At 46.5% G+C, this 25778-nt stretch overlaps 10 protein-coding genes across 10 annotated transcripts; 5 read left to right on the forward strand and 5 right to left on the reverse strand.

Annotated features, from left to right (window-relative positions):
- Positions 1–2505: 2505 nt before the first annotated feature.
- On the forward strand, positions 2506–3508 carry SERLADRAFT_469064 (uncharacterized protein; the record flags this gene model as incomplete). Its single annotated transcript, XM_007318979.1, has 3 exons — positions 2506–2748; positions 2799–3123; positions 3183–3508. Coding segments are annotated over 3 exons (786 nt in total), but the record flags the coding sequence as incomplete, so codon positions are not given.
- A 149-nt stretch (positions 3509–3657) lies between these two features.
- Positions 3658–4451, forward strand: SERLADRAFT_469065 (uncharacterized protein; the record flags this gene model as incomplete). Its single annotated transcript, XM_007318980.1, has 2 exons — positions 3658–3840; positions 3894–4451. The coding sequence occupies 2 exons, from the start codon at positions 3807–3809 to the stop codon at positions 4082–4084; spliced, it is 225 nt and encodes a 74-aa protein (XP_007319042.1).
- A 725-nt stretch (positions 4452–5176) lies between these two features.
- Positions 5177–5350, reverse strand: SERLADRAFT_391086 (uncharacterized protein; the record flags this gene model as incomplete). The annotated part of the gene is made up of 1 exon (XM_007318981.1): positions 5177–5350. A coding segment is annotated over one exon (174 nt), but the record flags the coding sequence as incomplete, so codon positions are not given.
- A 184-nt stretch (positions 5351–5534) lies between these two features.
- SERLADRAFT_469067 (uncharacterized protein) lies at positions 5535–6314 on the forward strand (the record flags this gene model as incomplete). The annotated part of the gene is made up of 1 exon (XM_007318982.1): positions 5535–6314. The coding sequence occupies one exon, from the start codon at positions 5552–5554 to the stop codon at positions 5705–5707; it is 156 nt and encodes a 51-aa protein (XP_007319044.1).
- Positions 6315–7445: 1131 nt separating this feature from the next.
- Positions 7446–11999, reverse strand: SERLADRAFT_438633 (uncharacterized protein; the record flags this gene model as incomplete). The annotated part of the gene is made up of 11 exons (XM_007318983.1): positions 7446–7563; positions 7620–7925; positions 7964–9163; positions 9229–9302; positions 9355–9777; positions 9832–11203; positions 11259–11388; positions 11449–11588; positions 11656–11791; positions 11854–11903; positions 11959–11999. The coding sequence occupies 11 exons, from the start codon at positions 11997–11999 to the stop codon at positions 7446–7448; spliced, it is 3990 nt and encodes a 1329-aa protein (XP_007319045.1).
- A 288-nt stretch (positions 12000–12287) lies between these two features.
- SERLADRAFT_469074 (uncharacterized protein) lies at positions 12288–15268 on the reverse strand (the record flags this gene model as incomplete). Its single annotated transcript, XM_007318984.1, has 11 exons — positions 12288–13010; positions 13078–13252; positions 13308–13516; positions 13583–13718; positions 13783–14012; positions 14072–14283; positions 14341–14471; positions 14529–14596; positions 14656–14770; positions 14827–14934; positions 14986–15268. The coding sequence occupies 11 exons, from the start codon at positions 15175–15177 to the stop codon at positions 12865–12867; spliced, it is 1722 nt and encodes a 573-aa protein (XP_007319046.1).
- Positions 15269–15996: 728 nt separating this feature from the next.
- Positions 15997–16740, reverse strand: SERLADRAFT_391099 (uncharacterized protein; the record flags this gene model as incomplete). Its single annotated transcript, XM_007318985.1, has 4 exons — positions 15997–16205; positions 16297–16482; positions 16535–16618; positions 16680–16740. 4 exons carry the CDS (start codon positions 16680–16682, stop codon positions 16155–16157), a joined length of 324 nt encoding a protein of 107 aa, XP_007319047.1.
- A 147-nt stretch (positions 16741–16887) lies between these two features.
- On the reverse strand, positions 16888–18702 carry SERLADRAFT_469083 (uncharacterized protein; the record flags this gene model as incomplete). Its single annotated transcript, XM_007318986.1, has 2 exons — positions 16888–17860; positions 17924–18702. The coding sequence occupies 2 exons, from the start codon at positions 18636–18638 to the stop codon at positions 17154–17156; spliced, it is 1422 nt and encodes a 473-aa protein (XP_007319048.1).
- Positions 18703–20866: 2164 nt separating this feature from the next.
- Positions 20867–21924, forward strand: SERLADRAFT_469085 (uncharacterized protein; the record flags this gene model as incomplete). The annotated part of the gene is made up of 4 exons (XM_007318987.1): positions 20867–21158; positions 21209–21274; positions 21327–21625; positions 21680–21924. 2 exons carry the CDS (start codon positions 21342–21344, stop codon positions 21759–21761), a joined length of 366 nt encoding a protein of 121 aa, XP_007319049.1.
- A 1076-nt stretch (positions 21925–23000) lies between these two features.
- On the forward strand, positions 23001–25282 carry SERLADRAFT_438636 (uncharacterized protein; the record flags this gene model as incomplete). The annotated part of the gene is made up of 10 exons (XM_007318988.1): positions 23001–23049; positions 23106–23202; positions 23259–23654; positions 23714–23762; positions 24044–24398; positions 24449–24647; positions 24707–24757; positions 24909–24971; positions 25026–25090; positions 25155–25282. 10 exons carry the CDS (start codon positions 23001–23003, stop codon positions 25280–25282), a joined length of 1452 nt encoding a protein of 483 aa, XP_007319050.1.
- Positions 25283–25778: the final 496 nt, after the last annotated feature.

A 25778-nucleotide genomic window follows, 5' to 3' on the forward strand; every position in this document is an offset into this window, starting at 1 on the left:
GGGCCCATGGTGGGGCTAGGCAAAGGAAGGGGAGTAAGGGAAACGACAAAAGCGAGGGCGCAATGCAATATGTAGCCAGTGGCAGTCTAGAAAACTGACTGAAAAGTGGATTGGCCCTTACCGGATTAAGGAAGTCAAACCCCACACAGTAGAACTGGAACTCCCAAAACGAATGAGGGTAGTACCCACGGTCAATATTAGCCGTGTGAAACCTTACAAAGGGCCGCTGCCGGGACAGCACGTAGACCAGCCCAGTCCGGTTATAGTCATCCAGGAAGGTGAAGAAGAGTTTGAAGTTGAACGAGTGGTGGATGCATGCTTGAAGCGTGGAAAGTTAGAATTCCTAGTCCTATGGAAGGGCTATGGAGACAAGGACAGAACGTGGGAACCAGAAGCCCAACTGGACAATTCCTGCGACGCTGTTCATGAATTTTATTCTAAGAATCCCTCGGCTCCTAGGAAGCTTAGAGGCATGGATTTGAAACTTTTTAATTCTCTTTTTCAACCTATGCCCGAAAATTTAACTACTACCTCTGGTATCTGGTCTTGCCTGGAAGTCGAGCCTTAGAGGGGGGGTAGTGTTGCGATAACACATTTTTGGACCTTTCCTTTAATTTTCATTCTCCTCTTCAACTTTCCTTTGTAGTTTTCACTCTGTGCCATGCAGCACTTTCCCTTTTGTTCAAACTCCTTTTTCCCACGCTGCGCTGCTTTCTTCTTATTGTTAGCTACAAGTCTCTCACGCAGTGGAGCTGGTCACACGGGCTGCGCCCAATGACATCATCAGCCACTGCCTTTAGCAACTGTATAGTACATACGTACAAACAAACCTGTAACAGTATATATACCCCAATAGATCAAGGAGACTCCTCAGCGAGTCCTCCTGTTGTATACCAACAAACTCTCTGCAGCCTAAGGGGTAACCACTCCCTCTTCACTACCTTTATAGTGTGTTCCTGTGTGTGCCAGAGTAACTAACGCTTGGTTGTTACAGGTCAGGCTCAGGTTTAGCTTGAGTATGCCAGCCGCCAAGCTCAGACTTGGACTCGGAGGCTCAATCGCAGTTCGGTGTGAAAATTTACCACTAGGTCACAGACAGTCCCACTGAGTGCTCAAAAGTGCTTAAGCTCGAGCTTGGGCTATATTTGAATCAAATTTTGGAATTGCTGCGGTTGCATTGTTGACTCTCAGAAATCTACTACGACCGGTTCCAACACCACCCACTGACAACTGCTCCGACTGCATCAGCAAGTGGTGGCATTAGTCTGGGTAAGCTTCAACTCATTTAGACTCGGACTCGGTCACATTGTGAATATGGTCGTTCACTGATACCATCACATTTCTAGCTTATCAAAATCAATCAGCGAACTCATGATGAGAACGAAAACATCGTCACTGGGTCCTCAGCAGAAACCGCATCAGCAATTCCAGTTTGCTGAAAGTCGGTATCTGCAGCATCATTCTACAAAGGTTGGAGATACTCATAGGCCTTCAGGTGCGACAGCTACGTCTTTCGAGATATCTACTGTAGATGATCGCTGGCAAACGGGCGAACACGATCAAAACATTCAGTATCAAGGTATACGCCATGAAATCAGCGCGTTCAGATCCGTCGCTTGTCGTTTTTGTGGGAGATAAATGTGTTTCTTCTTACAGGATGTTCTATGAGCGAAGGTCTCCACCAGTTCCTGGAATTATAGGAGACATCTGGATTGATCTTGAAGCACATCAGGCATGGTGGTTTGAAGGCGACTGGAATGAGTGGCTTGGTAATCCCATCTTCACACCTCATCCCTTCATTCGAGACTACAAGCTTTATTGGAGCACATCACATGGATCTGTCACCTGGAGATTGCAACAGTCGATATACCGCTTGAATAAAGCAACAATTGGTGAACTAAACGGAACCCCTCTCAATAATATCACAGCTTCTCAAGCTGTTGAAGCAATTAGTGATAGTATTGCCCTCGGCATTCCTCCAACAACTGGTAAGGCTAGGAAAAGAAAAAGAGACGACTCCCATAGTCTGGCACCGGATGCCAATTGCACAGTCCCACGTGTGTATCCCTCTATTGTTCATTGAAACGCGCTGATATTGTACGTAGAAACAGCTAATAGAAAATCTCCATCCAAGTCTCATACTGGAAAAATCGTGCGACTTCCTCGCAGCATCCATCTTCTACCCCTCCCTCAGACGATGGCTTGCTTAATGGCCAGACCGACGCACTGTCCAACGCTCTAGAGCCCACCTTCGTTCCCACATACGATAAATCTTGGAGGAAAGATTTGTGCATCCGAGAATGCGAAGGTGTCCAGTACCCGCACGAGGCAAAAACAGTGGTTTGGTTTAATGGTTTAGAAACAGTTCTTCCTTTTTCGGCTGCCTTGGATGGAGTGGTCAAGAATGAGGTATTATATTATATATATTGGACAGTCCATACACATACTAACAATTACAACAGGATGATGACATATTAGCCGTGCGATATATGGTGGAACACGGTAAGGATGCAACAGCCTGCCCTCCCGGTGAACAAGACCCGCCCGTACTGGTTCTTCCACTCCCTGAAGATCCGGAAGATGAAGAGGCCCTGTCAAGATTCTACCGTTGAATGTGCCAGTGTTTAGCCTTAGGTCAACCTGTTTTAGTACCCTGGTGTGAAGACTCGAGAAAGCCTCGTACTAAGTGGACAGAAGCTGGCCTTCGCCGCGAATTCTGTGATCTAAGACACCCAGTTATATGGCAAGGTCAGTTGAGTATATTACGGCATTCTGTGATGTTTTCTTATCACTATCAGACGCCCTCCTTCGGGCCAAGGAACGAACCGAGAGCAAAGAGTCTCTACCAAATGTCAGTCCAGATGTTGACCAGTCCGATCTGGAAACAGACGGTTATTGGTTTTCGGATTATACACCAGTAGGCAAGAAATCGCGCAGGGCGACCCAACTTCACTCGAATAATCAGAGTACCGAGATGCTGGAGTCAGAATCGTACCTGCAAGGAACCAAAGTTCATCACAGTGGACCCGTAGGTGACTGTGTGGACACGCTACAGCATCCAGAAATATGTGCCAATCTGTTGGATTCTGGTAGCGAAGAAAGGAATAGACCGTTTTTTATCCAGTGAGTTCGTCCTGGGATCGCTTCATAACTTTGATACCTAACATTCATCATCATTATAGCATGCTTTGTGACCACTCTCACGATTTCATCAACACTGAAAGGATAAATGTCATCGACGGAAGCTCGAAGAAACCTATAGTAACCTTAGCTCCACCTGATAGCTATAATCACAATTTTCACCCGATGAACAAGTGGAAACTTATGACTGGAGCTGGATATGTCACCTTCCCTCATCATGACTCGGGCGGTTTGGCGACTTATATCATGATAAAGACTGGAATGAAGATTTGGGGTATCTTCAGGCCTAAAGAGGACCCCTCTCAGCCAGTCGAGAGTCGCAGCTCTACACAGCACCGTCTTGCTGTGACAGAAAAAATACTGAATATGGAAGATTTGGAAGCCAATTCGGATCTTTTTATATTGACGCCTGGTTCTGTCTTGTAAGTAATTTCAGTAGCTAACTGGTGGCCATTGCGTTGCACACTGACAACGTCCCCAGAATCCAACCTCCGGGAATGTTACATATGGTTTATATGCCCATCAAGAGTATCGCCCAAGGAAGTCGTTTCCTTACATTTGACACTCTCCATCTTACCGCCTGGAGTCGCCGTGTTGAGCACAACATTGGAAGGCTCTCAACAAATGCGGAGCACGCTACAGTGGAGCGATACCTCTGTCGAACGATGTTGGCCATGAGCTTTAAAACAGGTGACATGTGTAGGTATCTCTTTTATATTCGCAAAATTTACTTTATTGAACTCTCAAAACAGGCTTACGGAAGCCATTGTGTGCCCTCGCTCTCATGTTGCTTGAACCCGACGAGTACTACCATGAAAGAATGCCAGGGGAGGCTATAGACCATGACGCAGAGTGGAAGAACGAGTTGATGGTAGCACAGTGCGCTCTCTTTGCATCCAAGCTCTTGGCCTACCTCGCAATACGTCGAACTCGCGCCTGCTAAAACTGCTTAGGCGTCACATTTTGGAAGATGGATCTTGGATCAATGAAGGCCGCAAAACAATTACTGTGCCAGCTGTTCCACTATCTGTCGAAATTCCCAGCCATGTAATCCCTTTCACAATGCCAGCCGGAGAACCATAGTTAATTTTCAGCGTTGTATACTAATTGTTATAAAATATCTTCATTCTGCGCTTTGATACTATTAGGACAATCTCTCCCAATTCTTTTGAAGTCGTAAAAAGTTATAATACATTTCTTATCAGATCTGAATATATGTTGCAGCAATAGATTTAGTCTTGTATTACTTACGAATTCCGACTTCGATCACAGGCTAGAAATTCGAATCTAATGATTGCATCCCTTCTTAATTTTGTCGTCATTCCGCAATCTCATTTTATTCACAACCAAATGTTTACAAGGTTAGGGAATGTTTTACCTGATATATACCGCCTGATATCCGCTTTTCAGCTCCGACAGGTTGTGCCCCGTTTTCATGCGGATCTGGTAATTGATAATCAGACACTCACGTATACCGATGGGGAGTCCGATAATAACATTGCACGCCGTTCACCAAATGACATCTAACTGACACATATTGATAGTTTACTTATCAATCACTATCAGCTAATACACCTTGGTAGCCATACTGTCTCTAAATTACATGACCAGAGCAAACACGCATCAATATGTTTTGTGATTGCAGATCATATATCTGTCTGGAAAACCACGATGAATGTTTTTAGTTTACAGATCAACCACGATAATTAACTATCTTATCATAATCTTTCTGTTGTTGACTGAGCAGAGCATTGACGATCTGGCATGCTGCTAGAAATGGGGCATCTACCTGACCTGACTTGATCAACCTTGCCACTGTTAAGCCATGCTAAACTGCAACCACTTTGATGTCCGCGTATCAACTCCGCCTGGTAATGCAAGGGTCTCCTCGTTTTCCTGATGAAATTATGATGTTTGTGCATGAATCACCACCCTACGGTACGGCTTGTCTGCTACCCTTCCATGCCCGTGGTGTATTGATATGCGACGCAAGCGACAAATATAGACCTCTGTATACAAAAAATCCCTAAGGGATTTATTCAAACTCAATGGCAGCAACATGTCTTCGCAGCCCATTGGTTACCATCTGTCGAAAGCTGGAAGAGTACTTCTTCCCAGGCCCCTGAAACCTCAGTGTAGATATTGGCTTTCCGGCCTTTTCTCGTGCCTGCAATAATCGGAGCAAGAAGTGGAAGCTGAAATGAGGCTCCTTAAAAACAAGTGTATGCAGCGTAGGCCACCATAACGTCTTGCCATATTTGTCGTTTATTCGTTGAGCCAGCCACATCATCTCATCTTGTGATTGAACTTCCGGAACTCCTAGATCCACCTCATAACCAAAAGAGTCGTCTGCGTCAGATTCGTCCGGATGCACAATAACAGGAGGTACGCATAATGGTGGCCATTCGTAATGTTCGGTAGACGGGATTGCGTTGAGGAGAAAGGCCCTCATTACAAAGCTATCATGAGGAAGGGTGATAGACTCAACATCCTTCGGCAACACTTCAATAAGCCAGAACAGCGCATCTGCACCACGTATGGGAAGGTCGAGAGTCAACGAACGTAACGAATGACAAATGGCGACTGGGGGATTGCGGAGGAACGGGATCCTAATATCATCTGCATATAGGTACTTGTACATCCTATGAAACGATATATCGAGAACGAACTCTTCCAGGTTCGGCGCTGATATGGTTTTCAGAGTTACGAGTAGATTTTCAGTGACATGTCCATAACCCGTCACTAGCAGCGAACGTAGATTGGACATGACAACTGTCCGTATAACATTAGCTCCCAAGAAGATGAAAGAATTTCGATGAAGGGTGAGATGTGTGAGAGCATGGAAATTCAGTAACACATTGCAAAATGTGTCATATCCGCCGCAGTCTGTGGACATAACCAGGGAGGACAGATTATTTCTGTGGACGGGAATTGCGAGAGACGTTGGAAGGATATTGGTAACATTCAATGATGTTAATCTAGGAACGCCACCTGCTAGCAGTAACAGAGGGTGCGAACCGTTATCATGAGGTATGTCGAGGGAGATATGTTGCAGATTTGGGGCATGCAGCGCTCCAAATCTAGAAAGTAAATGATCTATATCCTGGTCGGCCTTGATCGTCAGCCTATGCCAGCGATCGATGCACCATAAGGCTTCTTCAGCCATGTTATTGCCAATTACTAGTCTCTGGCGAAGATCCGTTCCATCTTCAAATAGGTAGTTGAGATGCAGATCAACGGGCTGCGAGCCAGACCTCACAAGATACATTCCGGCAAGCGAAAGTGTAGATGAAGACGGACTGATGTGGATAGTCTTCCACATAGAAGAGGTATTCTGAGCGATGTCTCTCCAGCGGCGCGAGACTTGAGAAACTGATAACTCAATACGGGGTACTCCATCGTACGCGTCTTTAGCTTCCTGGAAAATTGTTGATAGCAGCTCGTTAGGAAGACGAGATATATGGTTGGATGAGGGACTCGGATTCGCATCCCTGTTGGCTTTTATACGCAGGACACACAAATCATCCTCAGCTTTGGCCAGTTCATCCAGTAATTCCAATTCTTTTGCACGCACAACTCGCAGCTGGTCCAGAAGTACCCTTTCTCGTTGAGATTTAATATCAATCTCGTCTCTGAGCGCTTCTAGTGACACTATAAATTCTTCCATTCGAGCGGCCATTATCCGAGTGATGGCTTTTGAAGATGCACGGAGATGCGCGAACTACACCGAAGATAAGCCTGCATTAATCCTGGGCAGACACCACTGTGGTATAGAAATGATACCTTTTTATTTTATAAGAGGCGACAGTGGGACGTTATACAAGAAAGAAAGAAAGAATGAATGAATGAGATCTCGGAAGCTGGAAGATAATCTTAGCAACACCAAGTAATAACTTGACAACAGTCATCACGTGCACTACATAACGCACTGCTAGGTATAGTAGTATACTTTCCTGCAGCAATAATGCCTACAACTTGCTCCGACCTAAAATTTCTGAACCATGCAGTGAGCGAAAGTGATTGCTGATTTATTTTGGCGGAGCCTGCAGGAGCTAGAAACAAAATTGCCCGATCAGGCGTTCATAGCTCAAGCTCCAAGCCTTATTGTCAGGTTTTACCGTCATTCTCGACGAATAGACCTGCAACATACGGGTTTATGAGATAGCGAGCCCAGTAACAGATGAACTTAGCGCACCGCACCAGACAGTTCACCAATTCTGGGCGTTGGAAGAGCATATATTTTCGAGTCAAATGATACCATACTAGTAGCGATTCGAAGATTAACTTGAATTAATGGCTGAAAATCAGGCGCCGACATGAATGAACACAATTCTCTGATCCAATGGAACTTCGTCCTTGTCCACCATTTTTGTGGCTTTGTTAAGTGCCTTTGCAGCTCCTGTGTAATCTACCGAGCCATCGCTGAATAGATTGGTATAAAATTTCGAAACCATATGACGTGCCGTCCTATCGTCGACAGCCCACATCGTTCCGATAACGCCCGAAATCCAGAAAATTGGATCACTGCAGCTAGATGTATGGCTTCATCGGGAGCCGTAGCATCCCCGGCAGCGGTGTGACAAGCTGATAGAAAAGCGAATTCCGGGTTTGAGAGGTTTGCATGAGCGATGTCAAGTAATCGAAGCGGTTTGTCACGCAGAGCAAACGACGAATCAAATGGCTGGGAAAGGTCTTGCTTGCCATGGCAAGCAAGATGAATCCACGCATTTTTGTGCAAGCCACTGATGGCACCTTCGAAAGTGCTAAACACATGACTGGTGGGACTAATGATTTAATGAGATTTAGTTCTAAACCAATGAACTTCAGCTCGGATTCATGGCTTGCTTCACTTGGTTTCGCTTGTCCTATAGCTAGAAAACGAGGTAGGGTCGCAGCATTTCTTTGAACCTCCCTAGACCGAAGGAGAGCAGATAATGTCGGAGTGTAGGACGATATGAATAGGTTGGCAAGGTTGTGCTCGCCCTTGCGATAGGCACCCGCCGCGTGCAAAGGTAAAAATGTTAATCTGGAGGTCGGACACCACCAGATACGGCTGCCTTTAGGGACCAAGTCTTTGATTTCATTCACGACGGGTTGTATGATAAGATACCACAACCTACGCAAAACTGGTATGATCAGTTTTTCTCTCATCTTTTCCTCTCCAACATGGGATGTACCCTTCAAAATATCCGCGAATTGTGAAGACATTTCTGATATATCTCCTAGAGTTAGAGGTGAGAGGTTGATGAGACGCGGTGGGGAGGCTTTGAGAATGATGATAGCATCACAACGATATTGACTAATATTGACAATGACCACAGGTCCGTTATCGGCAACTGGGTGAAGGTCAGAAAATGGGACAGGCTTCAGAAAATGCGCGAATCCATCGACTTCCCGTATCTGTTGTACCACCGCATCCCACTCTTTGGATAGTCTACGGTAGTTCCGTGCTTCCTCTTCAAGTGAGATTTGAGAACTCATTCTAACTCTCTCGGGGAGTGCTCTTTGGTGTTCCATTTGTGAGCTGAGGAGCTGAAATCGCGCTGCAAGCTCCTGTCCATGTTCGCTTGTTTCTCGTAGACGGTGAAGCGAAGTACGAAACCGAGCAAGTTGTGCCCACACTACTGCTCGTCCTTGTTCGAGAAGTTCAACAGCCAATTCTATTCTACTTTCTCCCATTGCACAAGCAGCTGCGTCTGATGCCAAGGATGCTGGAGCGCTTTTGATGATATGAAGGCGAGATTCCAATGAGGGGTCGACGGCGGTATGTCGATCGAGCAATGAAAGAGATGTCTTATAAGCATCAAGCCTTGATGTATGCTTGTGCTTCTCCGAGTTGATTATCCATCCCAGTGACAGCTCTAGTCGACGCCAGGAATCATAAAAGGGATGATTTGTCGCATAATTATAATTTTTGAAAGCATCGTCAAGGTCTGTTGTCTGACGGCCCATTCGTTTAAAAGCCGTATATCTAGTGAGATGAGCTGATATAAGGGCATCGTATATGTGGAACAGGTTTGGACTATCAGTCGGTAGTATTGTCAACGCATCTTGGAGACAGACAAAAATCTGCTGCAAGTCCTTCACCTCTCCAAAACGTTGGTACCGTGCCTGAAACCCGAGGGAGAGGTTGTTGAGCGACCGACAGCGCTCTGGATGCCCTGCCGGGTACATGTCTTATGCCTGACGATGATATTCGATAGCTTGGTCGACATCTCCAGAGCGACCATACTGTTCAAAACGAGTTAGGAGAGCGTTTGCATAATTGTTAAGTGACGGAGCATAATTGATATGCCCCGGCGGAACAAGTTCTAAACTCCGTTTGTGAAAATCCACCGCCGTTTCCAGATCCGAAGGATTACCTGTCAACCCAAACTGAGATTGGAAAGAGTTGGCAAGGTTGACGAGGAAACTATGACGATCGAGTTGTCCCATGGAAGACGCAAGGCCTTCGGTATAACACTGAATAGCTTGCTCCAGATCTTCAGAATCACCCCGTAACTGAAAACGATGGTATAGCGCACTACCGAGATTAATGAGAGAAATGAAGCGCTCGTCATCAGCCACAGCGCATAATTTCAAGGCTTTCCGACGATAGTCAATTGAAATATCTAGATCTGAAAAGTCTCCGTGCCGCTCATGTCAATGGCGACTTTGCAGTATATTGGCGAGGCTTGTCAACGAGCCAACATGATGTGGATCTCCAGGAGAAGTGATGCTGAGTGCTTCACTATGATAAGCTATGGCTTGTTCCATATCCTTGATGTCATCCCAGCGTTCATAGCGAGCCCAAAATGCTGTGCCAATGCCATTCAGTACATCAGGCCTATCGGGATGCTCTGGTGGACATAAGCCAAGAGCTTCTTGAAAATACTGGAATGCCATCTGCAAGTCCGACAGGTCTCCGCATAACTCGAAACGCTTTTGAAGACTATTCGCCAAACTCCCAAGATAAAAGTGGCGATCAAGTTCCATTGGTGGGAGGGTAAAATCCGATGCACTTAACTCACCACCGATACGACTATGATCATCTCGAGGTTCTGAAAAGGATAGTTCCTCCGTGGAGACAAATTCCAAGACTTTGACACGATAATCAATGGCTGAATCAAGATCTCCAGCACCACCATATTGATTATATTTGAGCATATATGAGTCGGCGAGGTCTCTAAGTGCCCAAAGATGATAAATGTGCCCAGGAGCACACATAGTCACCGCTTCATGGGAAAGGTTTATAGCTAGATCCAAGGAACTGGAATCCTTACAATGCTTGAAGCGGATCCAGCACGTCGTCACGAAGTCGCGGATGAGCGCATACCGAAAAAGGTGAGTTTGGGGCATGAGGTCCAGCGCCTTTTGACGATACTTTGTGGCCATATTCAAGTGATGCAAGTCGCTAGTGCTTTCAAAGCGCGTCACATAGATATCAGCAAGATCCCTGACCGCACGAATAGTGCGATATTGAGACTCTGATAAGCGCTGTGCACGCTCCAAAGCATGTTCCACCGCTTGACGATGGTACTCGATGGAAAAATCAAGGTCAGCCAAATTTCCACTAGCTTCATGTTTATCTGCGTAAGCCTGCTCGAGCTTCATGAGTGATTTCAAATGTTGACGATGGCCCGGCGGTCGTATCGCGAGGACTTCAAGATGATACTGAATAGCCATGTCTAAATCCGTAGTATCTCGACTATGCTGGTAACGAGCCATGAATGCCGTACCAAGGTCGCTAGATAACTTAGGTCTGTGGGGACTGTCAACTGACTGCAAAACCAATGCTTCCGTGAGGTAGCAGATAGTTGCGCTTAAATCTGCGGCGTCACTGAGTTCTTCGAATCGGAAAAGATGGGCAGTTGCGAGGTGACAAAGCGACTCGAGTCGGCGCGCATGTCCTAGGGGGCGGATATCAAGTGCTTTCTTGTGGCATTTGAGAGTCAAATCTATCCCACAGACATCCTTACGGTATTTAAAACGAGCTTGATAAGCTTCTCCTAAGGCTGTGAGCATCTGTGAGCGATCCATAACTGCCCGAAGAGACAAAGCCAAAGGAAAAACGTAAAAGTTCCTAAATGAAAAACCTATTAGAGTAAGAACAGTTGGATTTGACAATGATATATTACTGAGATAGTTCAGATCGCGTAAGATTTTCTTCATCGATGGAAGTGCTGGCAGCTTGTGTCACGGCTACTACTAGGTAACCGTTGCACAGCTTACCACTCCCACTTACAACCTGGATCGGAAGTGATGTCTCTTAATAGAAATGAGCGACGCAAGAAAAGATGGCAAGTACGAATGTAAAGCTGCACTTACCATGGTTGTCTTTGCAAAGATATAAGAGCTCTTCAACTGTAGCATATACCTTGCCTACGGGGCCATGTTCACGAATTGAGAAAGCTTTCGAAAAGTGGCTGAAGATAGAAAACTGAAGGATAGAAGAGCATGTCATTGTACTGCAGACGATGAAAGAACAAAGCCGTAAGTCAAACGGAATCATGCATCATGAAGTATAATACTAACAGATGAAAGACTTCGCCCCAAGTTGGATCACCGATACCATCGCTACAGATGGTCTGTACTAATTCACAACCATCCAAATCAATAGTCACATGTAGTTGGCAAGAAACCAAGTCTGCAAGATGCGTTAATTTTACAACTACATGACCCAGCAAATTAACATCACGCTATTGCATGAACAGAATTTACGACAAGGATTACCAGTGAGAGTAACGGTGACTCCTTCCGACGCATCCAAGTCTTCGATGAGGCTGATCACGGGAAGAGAAATTCGTTAAAAGCCGCTGTACAACATGATAAACTTACCTAGACGTCGGCTGAAGACCGCAAGCACTATGGTTCTCCATGTTCACCAGCGCGTTGGGCCGTGGTGATCTCACTTCATGACTTGGATAACGATAACAAGCCCCAGGACCAGTCGGCTGTCGTTGGAGGTATTCATTGAGTTAGATATCGGAAGAGTCCTGACATGAGTGCTCACCGACTATAATCAAATATTCAACAGTTTTCTGAGATTTTTGCAACTTTGAAGACCTTTATGATATGGAAAATATATGCGCTGGTGTTGGTTCGCACTGAAAGCTTACTGGCTTGAGAAGCTTTAATTAACTAGTGGTGGACACTGAAGCGTGGAACGTGACTAGTTCCGTCACATGATTACAGACATGTCACGTCACTGAATATAAACCCAGAACGAATTAATATTTCGTCTTTTCCAGCTTTTCTTCGTAAAATGATAACTAAGTACCCTTGAAACAGATTGTCATATGTATTCAAACCATGTTGAATGCCTATCTAAGTTGCGTGCAAGAAAACAATGCTCAAAAGGCTACAGAAAAAGAAACAACCATCAAGTTGCATAAAGTAATGTAAAGTAGGATGGATGCTGTGGTGATCGGGAGAAGGTGCGCAATGGAAGATGGGGAAAGAATATATACGTTAGCGATCTTTGAAAGAAGAAAAGAACACATTCCACTTTAAACACCAAAAAACCATCCAAACGAAGCTCTATATATAAGCGACCACGTAGTCATGATTGCAAGAAAGATATGCTAACCATGAAAACGCGTCCAGTCATGACATGTAAGCACGTAAGTGTGTCCTATGAGGGCAGTTAATTAAGTATGTGTAAAAACAATTATCACTCCGTTCGTCCATATTTCGTATGGATTGGCGTGATGAGATAAAAAGTCATGGATTAGAAACAAGATTTTATGCCTCCGGGGCGGGACTGGCTCTAACACTGGAGCCTTGTGGTGCTTGATCCATAACAGTCTTCTCGCTATCATGATCAGCTCCCTTTTTCTTGTGGCCGACGACGCCAACGCCACGAAGGAAGACAGCTGCGAGTAATGCAGCTAAACATTAAAAGGCACCGGTAAATTGGCATGTACACAAGCCGAGATGAGATAGGAGCCAACTCACCGAAGAGGCAGAATGAGCAAGCGGTCCACTGTGCAGAGCGATAACCTTTCAGTTGGGCAGCCTGCGGTGTATTTGTGCCGTCAATATTTGGAACAACGCCAAGCGCAAGAGACTCCTTGTTGACGGTACTGTTGAACACAATGGTCGAGATTGTCAGACCAAACGCGGTGCCAAGCTCCACCCGACAGTGAGCACAACAACACAAAGATGAAAAGATGACGCTGGCTCACTTGTGTCATAGTCTGGAACAACGCTCCCGCAACACTCTGCTCATGGCCCATCGCAATCTTTGCAATGAATATTGTCCCGGATGAGAAAACGAAATCGGCGCCGAACACTGAGAATACAGTCGACGGAAACCCGAATGCCCAATATGTTACTGAAGGGTTGATCACCGCGAATAGGATTCCGGCAGACGCTGTAAGTAACGTGCCACTGACTGTGGGAGAACACATGATAAACTGATAAGCCAAAGAGCCGGGATATCGTGGGATAATCAACACACCAGCAAATATGACCATAGGAAGCCGTCCAACGAGGACCGCCACAAAAAAGTTGCAGAGACAACCCGTGACAAACATAGGGATAAAACGGACCATGGTGCGGACTGGTGTAAGCTGGAGGTAATTCTGATAATACAACTTTGTTTAAAGATAATTTAAATTAGCTGGGATGGCTGGTTACCACAGATAAAGGTAGACATACCTGCACCCAGAAACTCCAACTCATGAAACCACTCCAGTTAAGGAATGCTATGACAAGAATAACTGCCATTCTGCCGTTGGCCCGACCCCATATAGAGAGTTTCATCAAAGGAGGTGGCGACCAAATAGATTTCACTCTGTTAGGATCGTTCATGACATTCTCCAAATGATGTTCCCATGCGAGGAACACCCCGATGAAGATAACACCAATAATGAGCAAGGCAATGATATCTAGATGGTGTGAATGTCAGGTCACGGTGAGATACGATAATAGATACTTTGAAACATACAAGGAGTTTTCCAGCCATCCGGAGCAATGTCGCCTTCACTTAGGACAAACACAATCAATACCAAACCTACAGTTACGAGACCAGCCCCTATCCAATCAACTCGCCGATCTGCCTCCATGGAAGGCTTATCGGCATCAAAGGAGAATATGCCGCCTATGCAACACAAAGCACTCAATCCGGAAGCCAGGAAGAAAGTTGAACGCCACGTCTCCCTAAAGTATGAAGCATCACGTCAGGATCTGTCGCCACTGATGGTGGAAATGACGTACGAGGTGAGTTGGGTAAGCACACCGCCTATAATAGTACCAAAAGCGCCACCAACAGGCGCACCAGCAGCAAAGGTAGCAAAAGCTATGGATCGAGCTTTCGATGGAGGAAACGCGTGGGCCAATATTCCGAGCTAATAAATTGAATTAACATGTGAAGCAAAGAAGCAGCGCGAAATGTTCCCACGCACCGCCGAAGGTATTGTAGCAGCCGCTCCGAGACCCTGGAAGCCTCGAAGAACATCGAGCGTTATACCATCTGAGCAAGTGGTTCGTAAATACGTAAGCGAATCCGACTTGAGTAAGGTAAGTACTGACCTTGTACAAATCCACAACCAAGAGAGAATGCCATTTGACACAAGGTACCCAAAGTGAATGCTTTCTTTCGGCCGTACAAGTCTGCGAGACGCCCGAAGAACAAAAGGAGACAGCCCTGCCATGATAGGTCAGCTGGGTGGGCAATTAATTTTATATGGAGATAAAACTTACAGAACTAAGAGAATAAGCGGATATTAGCCACTGTAGCTTGTATTCTTCTATGCCAAGGTCCCGCCCGATAGTTGGTAAAGATATAGATACAGCTGTTGAATTCGAAATCTACATGAACACATGAGTTGATGAAGAGCATATATTCCGGCAATCACTCACGTTTACTACCATAGCAGCGGTGCAAGTCATAACGAGGCATACAGATCTTACTGTGCTGCGCTGGGCAGCCTCTGCGGATTGACGGGAAAGAAATTCTTTCTCGTTGAAGTCACGACTCTCTGGACGACCCTTCTCGGCGTCGTGCGAGGCATCCATGACGTTAGGACCGACGTCGTGCTGCGACCTTGACATGATTCCCTGTGGAGTGGCGAGAGGGAATGATGGAAAGAGAGGACGTGACGATGCGGTATAAAAGGACACAAGCAATTCTATATAAGCTCAAGGCAAATCGTAGGCATGGCGTGAACAGCGGGGGGCCGTGATTCGGAAGGGTTTGGTAAGCGGACTACTAAGCCAACTGACAGAACACAACAGGGCGCTGCAGGCCGAAACCACATCCGGGTCCGACATCAGCCACTCATTTTGCTTTCTGCTGCAGACACGCTTTATGGAATCATATTACTGTGCTTCCTCCGTTTACCCGCACCCAAAAATATGTCTGACGTGCCTTCTGGAACCCTCCAAAAAATACTGCGAAGCTCAGGATCACCTGATAACTCAGTTTTCATTGCTGTCACTACTAAAACGCATGACGAGATTCGAGCGGACCCATCGCATGTGTCCATACCTTTGTCCGGACCACAGCTGAAAAGAGCCTGGCCAGCACTGTGTGAACCTAGATAATCACTAATCCTGTTCCCGTCATGGGCTTACTGCGGGTGTCGCCACCATGACCTCCGGGGATCCAGTCTCAATCATAGCACCATTCAGAAATTTGTGCGACACGCTCGTCGCACTTAGCCCTTTGCGTTAGGCGCGGTTTGAACATGAGGCGCCAAACGTTTATCTGACGAAATACAGACGGCAGTGGGGCACCAGTAGCAGCAAGGAAAGACGCAAGCATACAGCATGTTCACCCTGCTCCTTCAATATCACAAAGTTCTGCCCTGACCTAACGTCCGACTCGAGGCAAAGTAATAACGTTAATCAGCATCGAGGCAACGGATGTGTGAGTGGGGATGCTTGTGAATAGATTGCGATAAAATGCAGTGAACAGAGCAATTAATGAATAAACATGGTTAAATGACGGCAAACTTTTAATCCACCCCCATGTCGAGGCCCAACCTGTCCAGCTCGACCATAACTACAGACAACAACCACCATCAACCTTACTCCTGGATCTTGGCGAGAATCTCGGAGTCCTTGAAGAGGAAATATTCCTAAAAAGAATGATAACGTCTCAGTAAAAAAACAACTAACTCCGCAAAAATGCAAATAATGAGCGGGGTATAACTAGTCAGAAAAACGTACATCCTCGCCCACTTTAATGGAGTTTCCACCCCATCCAGGAAGTAATACACGGTCACCAGCTTGGACCGATGTTGGTACAACACTGCCCTCCTTGTTTGGGGCACCCGGTCCAACAGCAATGACAGTTGCTTCAGGTAATGGGCTGCTGGTGGCAGACGTAGGGAGGAAGATCCCAGTCGCAGTTTTCTAAGCAGAACATCGTACGAGTAGGTTTGCAATGATACTGATAGCTACTCACGGTCTCTGGCTTAAAACGTTGAACCAAGACACGGTCAAGCAGAGGCATGACAGCTTTGATGGATTTGAACGTTGCCTGGGCAGCCTACGGACACATCAAGATACATTAGATGCCTGACTGAACACAGAAGCTGACTGGGGCTTACCATAGTATATAGAAAGCTGGAGCAAAAGCAGGACTAGCGTTGAGCTGAAGAAAAGTTGCGCGTAGAACTTTCCCGACTTTTTCTCAAGTTTTTATTTGCTCGGCACAAATAAGTCACACACATCACGTGACGCCGACGAAAAAGGACGAAAAAGAAAACCCTGAGATATTCAGTGCAAAGAGTCTCTTAGTAGTCCAGGCCTAACCCGCAGTTGTCATAAACTCGATAGATATCAGAAATGTGTATAGTTTACTGTGATGCAAGCAGAGTAGTAAAGAAAATAAAACAGTGAGGGGGAATCATCTCGAACTACGAAAAAGATTGTGTGCTGCCATAGGAGGTAGTAGTAGTATAGGTATCTAGGTATCAGACACCAACAGCCCAAACCAGTACCATACGCACGGCATACAGCCGTGTCCATGAAGTGTGGAGGAGTAGTGTGAAATGCCAACATCAGATTAGTATCTTTCGCGCCTAACCAAGGATCATGTCTTGGTCCCCCCGAGACTCCCAGAAAGAATTGTCCACACGACGCCGATCCCTCGAAGGGCCAGGAACGTCAGCGTCAGGCGTGCGACCACCTGCTCGTCCAGTTTCGGGAAGCGGATAAGGCGACACGGGGGCAACAATTGGAGGAGTAGTTGCACCCGAAACTGTCTCAGCCCGTCGACGACTGACTGCCGTATCAATATTCGACAATGGTGAATTTTCACGTAATGCAGCATGTGGTCTTGGGGGAACATATCCTGGGTTGGGATGTTGTGTCGGGCGGTGCACATCAAATCTCGACCAAGCAGTGCGGTTTGAAGCAACAGCGGCATTGTTTGGTCCAGTTCCAGCTAGCCGTGCCCGCTCAATGTCCTCAGTATTAGGAGGAATCGCTCCAGCCGTCGTACGCTCTCGTACATGCCGCTCTAGACGCCTATCCGTCCGTCCCACAACTGTCGCACCAGAAGCAATCGTAACACCGCTCCCTACAACCCCATCGCTTGCCTCTGAAGCTCCATTTGCTTGCTCCGAAACCAAATCCGCATCATCATCACCATCCTTCGCGCTACACCAGAAACGGTGTCCCTCGCTCCAAGCTGTGCTCTGACACTCCTTTCCACAGTATTTCGCCTTGCGGCACCGTCTACATTTAGCAAACTCTCGCGGATACGTCTCCCATCGTCCGCAAAGCACTGCAAAAAAAGAATGAAGAAAATGAGACATTGTAGGTCCGTACATGTTCTAGCGCCACTTACTGTTGGCACACTGACGAATGCCTCCTCGGCTATCGTCTTTCCGGCAAGCGTTCCGCATAATGACCCCGGCCCAGTACTGGATTTCAGGGGGCAATTTGGGAGGAGGATTGGGTAGATCAGTCTCGGATGAACTAGGCCTGAACGTGAACCGTTCGACAAGTGAGAATACATTTGTCATCCGAGGAGAAGACCCTGAAGGATTGGAAATAGCGGCTAGTGCCTTCTCTTTTTCTTTACCGCGGGTAGCAGACGAAAACGCGCGAAAAAATCCGTGAGACTCTTTGACAGGTGCAACGGCAGGAGGTGCAGTCCGCACGTTGCTAGGTCCTGCCACTGGTTGTTGTTGCGTTGTACGTGAATTTGGTAAATTGACGCTAGCAGGATGGAAAGATGTCCTGGGCTTATAAAAAGCCTGACGCACATGTGGATACTTGCTCAGGTACGCAAGCAACTGCAGACTGAGCAGCACGTCTTCATCCTTATACGGACCAGCGTCAGATTCTCGATGATGGTGAGCGCTGTGACTTGACGTTCGTCCCATTGTAGTAGCTGCAACATTTCCAGCATGATCACCCCGTGGCAGGGCAAGGTTTGGGCGTACTGTACCGTTGCTTGGGATCGTATTCTGCATGGTAGGAGCTGTGGGAAGATTGACGGCATTGGCTCGAGGGGTGGCATCGGGAGCCATTCGGTTTCGTCTTTCTACTTGATCCATACCGCGAAGATTACGTGCAGTTACGGTCTCATCTAAGGCACCAGGTGCCCCTGGAGGTGCGCCCATAGCGAAATCATCATTCGGCTCCAGCGAAACAATCCCATCCTCGACACCTTGTCCATTATTGATGATAATGTGGGCATCTGCGTTCACCTCCAAGGGAGCGGCATCTGGCCCATCCGAGACGATACCCACAGCCCTTCGTGGTCGCTGAGTCGCAGAGAGATTCGTAGGACGCAGTCGGGGTGATACAGATGTATCATCCCCATCTCGAGAACGATCCATATCGACGTCTCCATCGTCTTCTGTCTCGGTATCAGGTCTAGAGTTGTCGGTCGACCCGGGAGGTGACGAATCGGTAGGGCGATGTTCCCGCGCGCGATGTGCTCGATGACGAGCTCCCCCTGCAACAGGTTGATCCCAGCTCGGTCGAGCAATGATAGTTCCACTGCGTTCTCGGCTATTGACGAGAACGGTACCAGTTGGTGTACCAGAACCTATAGGGGTTGCATTCGTAGAGGTGTCGGTAGAAGTATTCGGATCAGTATCTTGTGCGGCGATGGGACGTGGGTTTGTGGTAATAATACCAATCCCATTAGAAGGTATATGATTGATAGATATATCAGTCATTGAGTTGTCCTAAGTCGGTAGTGTTAGACATCTCATAAAGAACATGGCCATGAAATGAACTTACATCCCGATTATAGACATCTACGACTGTAGTTGCCCGCTCGAGTCTGATTAACTCGTCGACGGCGATTTGCCTCTGTAGAGCACGAGTCAACTCTGCGGCTTCCTCCCGCTGTCTTTGTTCAGCAAGCGCCTGTCGTCTTGCCAAGCGTTGCTCGCGAGTTTCTCTTGGCATACCCGTCGCACTTGAGCTCGGACCTACGGCAAATCCTTTATTTGCCAACCAAGCTTCCAAAATACATCCTACGACATCAAGAGTACCAGCTTGTACAACACGACTTCGGATAGGCTCGCTGCCTCGTACACCGATGTTGACAACACACTGGAAGGCGAGAGAGAACCGATAAGCAGCATGCTTGTCATAAGATTGAGGGATAAGGGTTGGAATGAGTTTCGGAGGGCGGTAGTTAGGCGGAAAGAGACCATATAGAACAGCGGGGTTTTCGGGGGGAGGGGGACAAATACAGAAATCGTGAAGCATGCGGACGAGACGCTCCAGTCCTCCGTCCATGGTCATTATCTCGCGGATGCGAGGCGAAGTGGATGTTAGATAGGTGAGATGGTGGAGAGAATTGAAGAGTGGCAGTGGCGAGGTGGTGTCCAATGCTGCGGAGTACCATTTTTTGAGTAGGTGAAAAAAAAAAAAATAGATAAAAATGAGGAGAAATACCTCGTCTATCATAAAGCTGTGAAGAAATACAGACACAAGCCCTGTTCTGTGCAGGAAATGCAAAGTTTGACTCGCGCATGGCAGCGGTGTGCGAGAATCGACCTGGGCGTCAATCTGGATGGAGCGGTCAGTTTTTCTGGAGAATAAGGGCAGGTATTTAAGTGAAGCACCTACAACAAAAGATATGTTGAGCTTTTGTTGGTGAAAAGAAAGAAAGAAAGAAAGGCGGACCTGTGTGTTTGCTTTGCGGTGGGCTTGCTGGTTGATCAAAGCGACAGGGATGACTGAGACGGCTGTGTGGCCTTGTTTGTCTTGGTCCAGGTGGCGGTTCTGCCAATTGCTGTTCTGACCACGCCAGTCCTCGTACTCTTCTGATCCATCTTTGTGTTTGTTCTCATCATCTGTCATTCTCTGATGCTGATGCGCATGGCGTCCAGCTCGTACCAGAACCTCAACATATGTCTCGTTCTTTCGACGCCTCCGTGACCAGAATAATAAGAATAGAATAATAATCCGGTTTTGTTACTCACTCTGGCCCCTTCAACTGTGGCAATCTGGTCTCAGACCACCGTGACACTCATCAGCATTGATGTCCCCCCTTCAAATGCATCTCCCGGTAACCACTGACAGCAAAGACTACATCTTTCACAGTACCCCCTGAGCTCGGCTTTAACTGTCTCCGTGATTGCCACGAAGAACAGTGGCCTCTTTCCGTTGTCATCGCTTTCATTTTAGGTTCCTACATAACGCAATACTAAGCCACGATCCGATACCGAGACACCGAGCGATAAGGCCATTCGAACGGAAGTCGCCGTTATCGGTCTCACCCGTGCATCCATATACAAACATACTGGAACCTCTAGACGTCACTGCTGGCCAGGAATGTAGTCCATGTTCATTCAATTGATTCAAGTGCTTTAACCTCTTGACAATTCATTCGCTTTCTTCCGCCATGTCTTGGTCCATCGCATCTTCCGCGGTTTTACCTTGACTTGTTTGAGTCGTTTCCACACAAGACGTATACAAGGATGGAAACGCATATCGAGAATCACTTATGTCTCTCGTTTTCATGAGGTCCCTCCTACACACTTCAAGCAAAGAGCAAGGTAGTTCAGAACGTGGATGTATGAGTGAAGAATAACTTCCAACCGAAGACTTTGGTGAGTCACAATAGAAGTTGCACCTGAAGTATAATTGATTTTCTCAACAGTAGCAGCCATCCATAAATTAAATCGCGTTTCAAGCAAATACCTTGAAAGGAAAGAAAGCTTGTGAAGTGAATCTGAAGTATCATGTTCATATTACTTTATCTCAGTCAAGTTCCGCAGGATAGATTGCGCGTTATGATTTCTCGTCGACCCCACATTCACAGCAGAGTTTGGTTTATTTACCTTATTCTGAATAGTGCGCCCAAGAAATGCTTCAGGGATACAGCTTCACAACGCCGCAATGCTCGCCCCCTTGCTTTCTGCGTCAGCATATGTTACATGTGTTACGGATGGAATTTCGGCTCCATGGACGGTATCTTTGCTTTACTATCATTCCAACAACATTTTGAAGTGGATGATATGTCAATGAGGGCCGGGTTCGATGGTACCTTTGTTTCCGTATATATAGCAGGAAGCTTGTGGGTATCTTTTGTTTGTTCATTGAAAAAATATCCTGTTTACCCAAAATCAAGCCTTTGGTCGTTGACGGCCAGCTGCTTCTCCAGTTGGTTTGCGATAGCTCTTCCTTTCGGCAGCCATCCATTTAATAGTTGATTGGCTCAATCTACCGCGGGCATAGCAGTAGCACGACAATGTGACTAAAGTTAAAATTTTCGGATTTTTCTTGGCTGGTGTTGATTGTGTATGAGCCGCTCTGGTGTGTCCTTACGTCTAGAATGTGCACTAATATTCCGTGAACAATACATCGGCTTCAGTGATTGGGAACAGACAGAATGTTAACTTGTGGTGTAGACGCGTCTGGGTATTACACACAGTAGTATCAGAAGCAAACCAGCTACGAAGATAAGATATGGGCGTTTGCGCAATGAGAAACAACTGGCCATACAGCTGCCGCAAACCGCACTGTCGCACGGCGCAGATTGCCGATGACTTGGAAGTTTTCATCTCACTCCCTCCTATCCGCCTTGGCTTAACTATTGTATGCTAACACCTGCGCCCGAAAATCTCGTCTTTCATCGTGATAAGTAAGGTTCGAGTGAAGAACGCAATGCAGAACAGAACTTGCAATCAAGTATGGGTCCACGAATAGCCCCGAAACTATACCAAACGTTCTGATCGTGGCGCATGACAAGGTATTCGACCCATTCCACTTAGTAACAGGACGTGCATGGATACTTGTGAATCCGTGGACTTAGCGCTGCATCTGCGAAGAATTTCAGCATAATATCAGATAATGCTACCGTATATGTTATTATGGTGTTCGGTACTTCGTTTATGCGGCAATGTGTGAGTGTTTAACTTGCTGTCGATCTGACTTCGGTGCCTCGAGTTGTATAGCGTGAGTAACGACTTTTGCGGAGCTTCCTAAAACTTTGATTAGATTATTATCATTATCTCGCGATGGACGGTTCAAAATGTATCGGGACTCGGACAGATCTTGCAGTTTGTCGTGACATAACAGAGGGTTACCATGAAGACTCGAGGGGGATTTACATGGGGAATGATTGTATGCTCGCTTTAATTGTTAATCCAACGTCTGATAGCCTGATCAGGGGTTGCTAAGTTTAACAGTGTTTAGGGCTTCGAAAGCGCTTCTTCGTGGAGTATTTAACGTCCTGTAGTCGTCCAGAGTGTGGGGATACCTCTGGCTAAGCGCAAACCCTGTATTCTTTACCCGTCCTGTTCGCGCGCTCGTCAGCAGCATTGTTCCCATGACAGGGAGTCGAACGCTGGGTGATTCCTGATACCATTTTATAAGGGCCACGAACGCCATACAGTGACCTGGTTCTTTGTCCGAAAGGTTTTCATCTTCTGTACCAGTGTAAAACAGTCATGGGCCTCGGTATTCTCTCTGATCGCTATCTCGGTGAGAATGTACCTGGTCAGCACTTTTCTTTTTCATGTTTGCAGGATGTCATTCTGAGCAGCATGGTGCAGGAACCTCCCTGCTTGACGACCTGCATAATCGGAAGCTTGTTGACCACCCAGAATCTGCCTTGAAGCGTTCGAAAGATGGCATTATCCTAGTTCCACAGTACATTGACCTTTACTATCTCTTCATTTTGTTGCGTTCTCACGTATATATCTCAGGCCATCTTCTTCCCCAAACGACCCGCTCAACTGGCCCTTCTGGCGGAAATGCATGCTTATGCTCACCTTGACATATGGAGCGGGGGTGGTTGGTGCTTTCGGCCCCATTATTGGCGCAGGTCTCACGCAGGTTGCTACGAACCTTGATACTTCTGTTGACGCATTGTCCATGATCACGGGAGATCTTGTTCTCGCAATCGGCCTTGTATTGATTTTGACCGCACCAGCCAGCGTCATATGGGGTCGCAGGCCAGTTTTTTTAATCGGAAATGCACTTTTACTTGCCAGCTCTATTTGGAGCTCAGTCGCAAAAGATCTGGGAAGTCTGACAGCAAGTAGAGTGATCGGTGGTATAGGCATGGCACCTATTGAATGCTTAGTTGAAGCCAGTATTGCGTGAGCAGGCAGCCTTATTCTATACGATCTCAGTTTGGCTATTAATCATAAATATCCAGCGATATATTTTTTGTCCACGAGCGTGGTAAATGGATTGCCGTCTGGAGCGTAAGTCCTGCTAGTTTATTCTTTCAGCCAAAATTGACAAGTAAACTACAGTTTGCGTTATTAGGTGGCATTTGTGGTGTTTCCATAGTCAACGGATACCTCATACAAGATGTGTCAGTTGCGTTCTATTTTTTTTCGGCCCTATTGTTTGGTATTAAAAAGGCTACAGGTCCTGGCGAATTTGCTTTGTAGTCGAAGCGATTTTGGTGGGGGAAAATCTCACTGTGCTCCAGACTAAGTTAAATGACTCACGCTGTTTTCATTGTTTTGGTCTTTATCAGTGTGGAATACTCTTTATCCTTACGATCTTATTCGTGCCAGAGACAGCTTACGTTCGTCCGGTTCTATCTAGAGAGCCTATTCCTCAGGAGCCCAGCTCGCCAGATCACAACAAGGGCGGCTCTTTGAATATAGACGTAATCGACGTTGACGTTGAAAAATCTTCCAAACTTGCTGGGAGTTTTTCTGACACAGGGACGGAAACCGTGTATCCATATTTGAGGACACTGTTGCCTTACTCTAGACACCGGTTTTCTGAAGGAAAGTTTTGGAAAATCGCACTTCGTCCATTTACTCTAGTGTGTAGTCCCGCAGTAGCATGGGGCACACTAGTGTACGGCACGACAAGTGGATGGCGTAAGTCATGATCCTTGGATTTCGTGACGAGAAATTCACTTTTTAAACAGTTGTTGCGCTTTCCGTTTCTGTCTCGCTCCTTTTCTCATCGCCCGAGTACGGGTACGATTTCCGGGCTGGTCCTGTTGGGCTTATTTCGGGTGTTGGACCGTTCATTGCGGCCATCCTCGGAAATGCTATTGCTGGACCACTGTCTGACTGGTCTGTGACCTGGCTATCTCGTCGTAATAATGGTGTTTATGAGCCTGAGTGTGTTTTATTCACCATCTTAGCCATTTTGATACTGATACCATTCTAATCGTACTTAGGTTCCGCCTTTTCATGGTCATTCCCCTTCTCCTAGCGACGACCATTGGATGGTTCGGTTGGGCCATAAGTGCCAATATGCAGGAGCTCTGGATCGGTCCTGCCATCTTTTATTCACTCCTCAATTTTGGGCAAGCAGTAGGCTCTATTGCGCAAGTATTATCAAGAACAACTTCCTTGTATCTGCAATGAACGTTCCCACAGGGTGGTGTCGTATGTCGTTGATGCTCACTCGAACTATGCACCCGAAGCATTTGCTACAATCAAGTAAGTTCTTTCTACATACAAGAACGACTCGATTATCTGGCCTATCTTTCGCAGCTGCATCAAGAACCTGTTTACCTTTGGCTTGACTTACTATGTTGTCCCCTGGCTTACTGCCCAAGGTATGTTCTGATCCCTCAGGTACTTTTTCACATGACTGATGGCCCTGCAATCGAATCAATCAAGGTGTTCTTCGCACCTTTTGTACCATCGGAGGTATCAACATATGGGTCTGTCTGATGACCATTCCAATGTACGTCTATGGGAAGCGGGCACGAAGTTGGGTACATAGGACGCCATGGATGCTTGCATAGCCGTGGTATCCAACTTTCTCGTATAATGTAATGTTGTCTGGAACCTGTCTTGTTTAGAACATTTATCGTGCTTAATACGAGTACGTTAAGGGTGTTAAACATACCAGCACTCGCAAACTTACTTCTCGTGAACATTATCATCAGCTTCCACAGAAGTTTATAACATATTGGTTGGTATCGTTGTTTCCAAGCATCTTATATCTTGCTCTGCTATTACATAAACTAGAGTCGCCAAGGTTCTTCGTAGAATATGGAAGATACGATAACTCGGCGAAGGTCCTTGCGCACTTGTATGGGAAGAACATCAATGTTAATGACCTGGTTATTGTTGCAACAGTCACAGAAATCAAAAAAGACTTGCAGTAGAAAAATGAGGCCCTGTCCCTGTCTATGTCTTGGATTGCACGATATCATATAATACACGCCCAGAGTATCATTATCTCAGCAAGCAATGTTTCTATCCTCGGGATTTACCCTTTTTGTGGCTATCAGAAAT

The sequence above is a fragment of the Serpula lacrymans genome (assembly GCF_000218685.1).
Source record: "Serpula lacrymans var. lacrymans S7.9 unplaced genomic scaffold SERLAscaffold_7, whole genome shotgun sequence".
Classification (NCBI taxonomy): Eukaryota; Fungi; Basidiomycota; class Agaricomycetes; order Boletales; family Serpulaceae; genus Serpula; species Serpula lacrymans.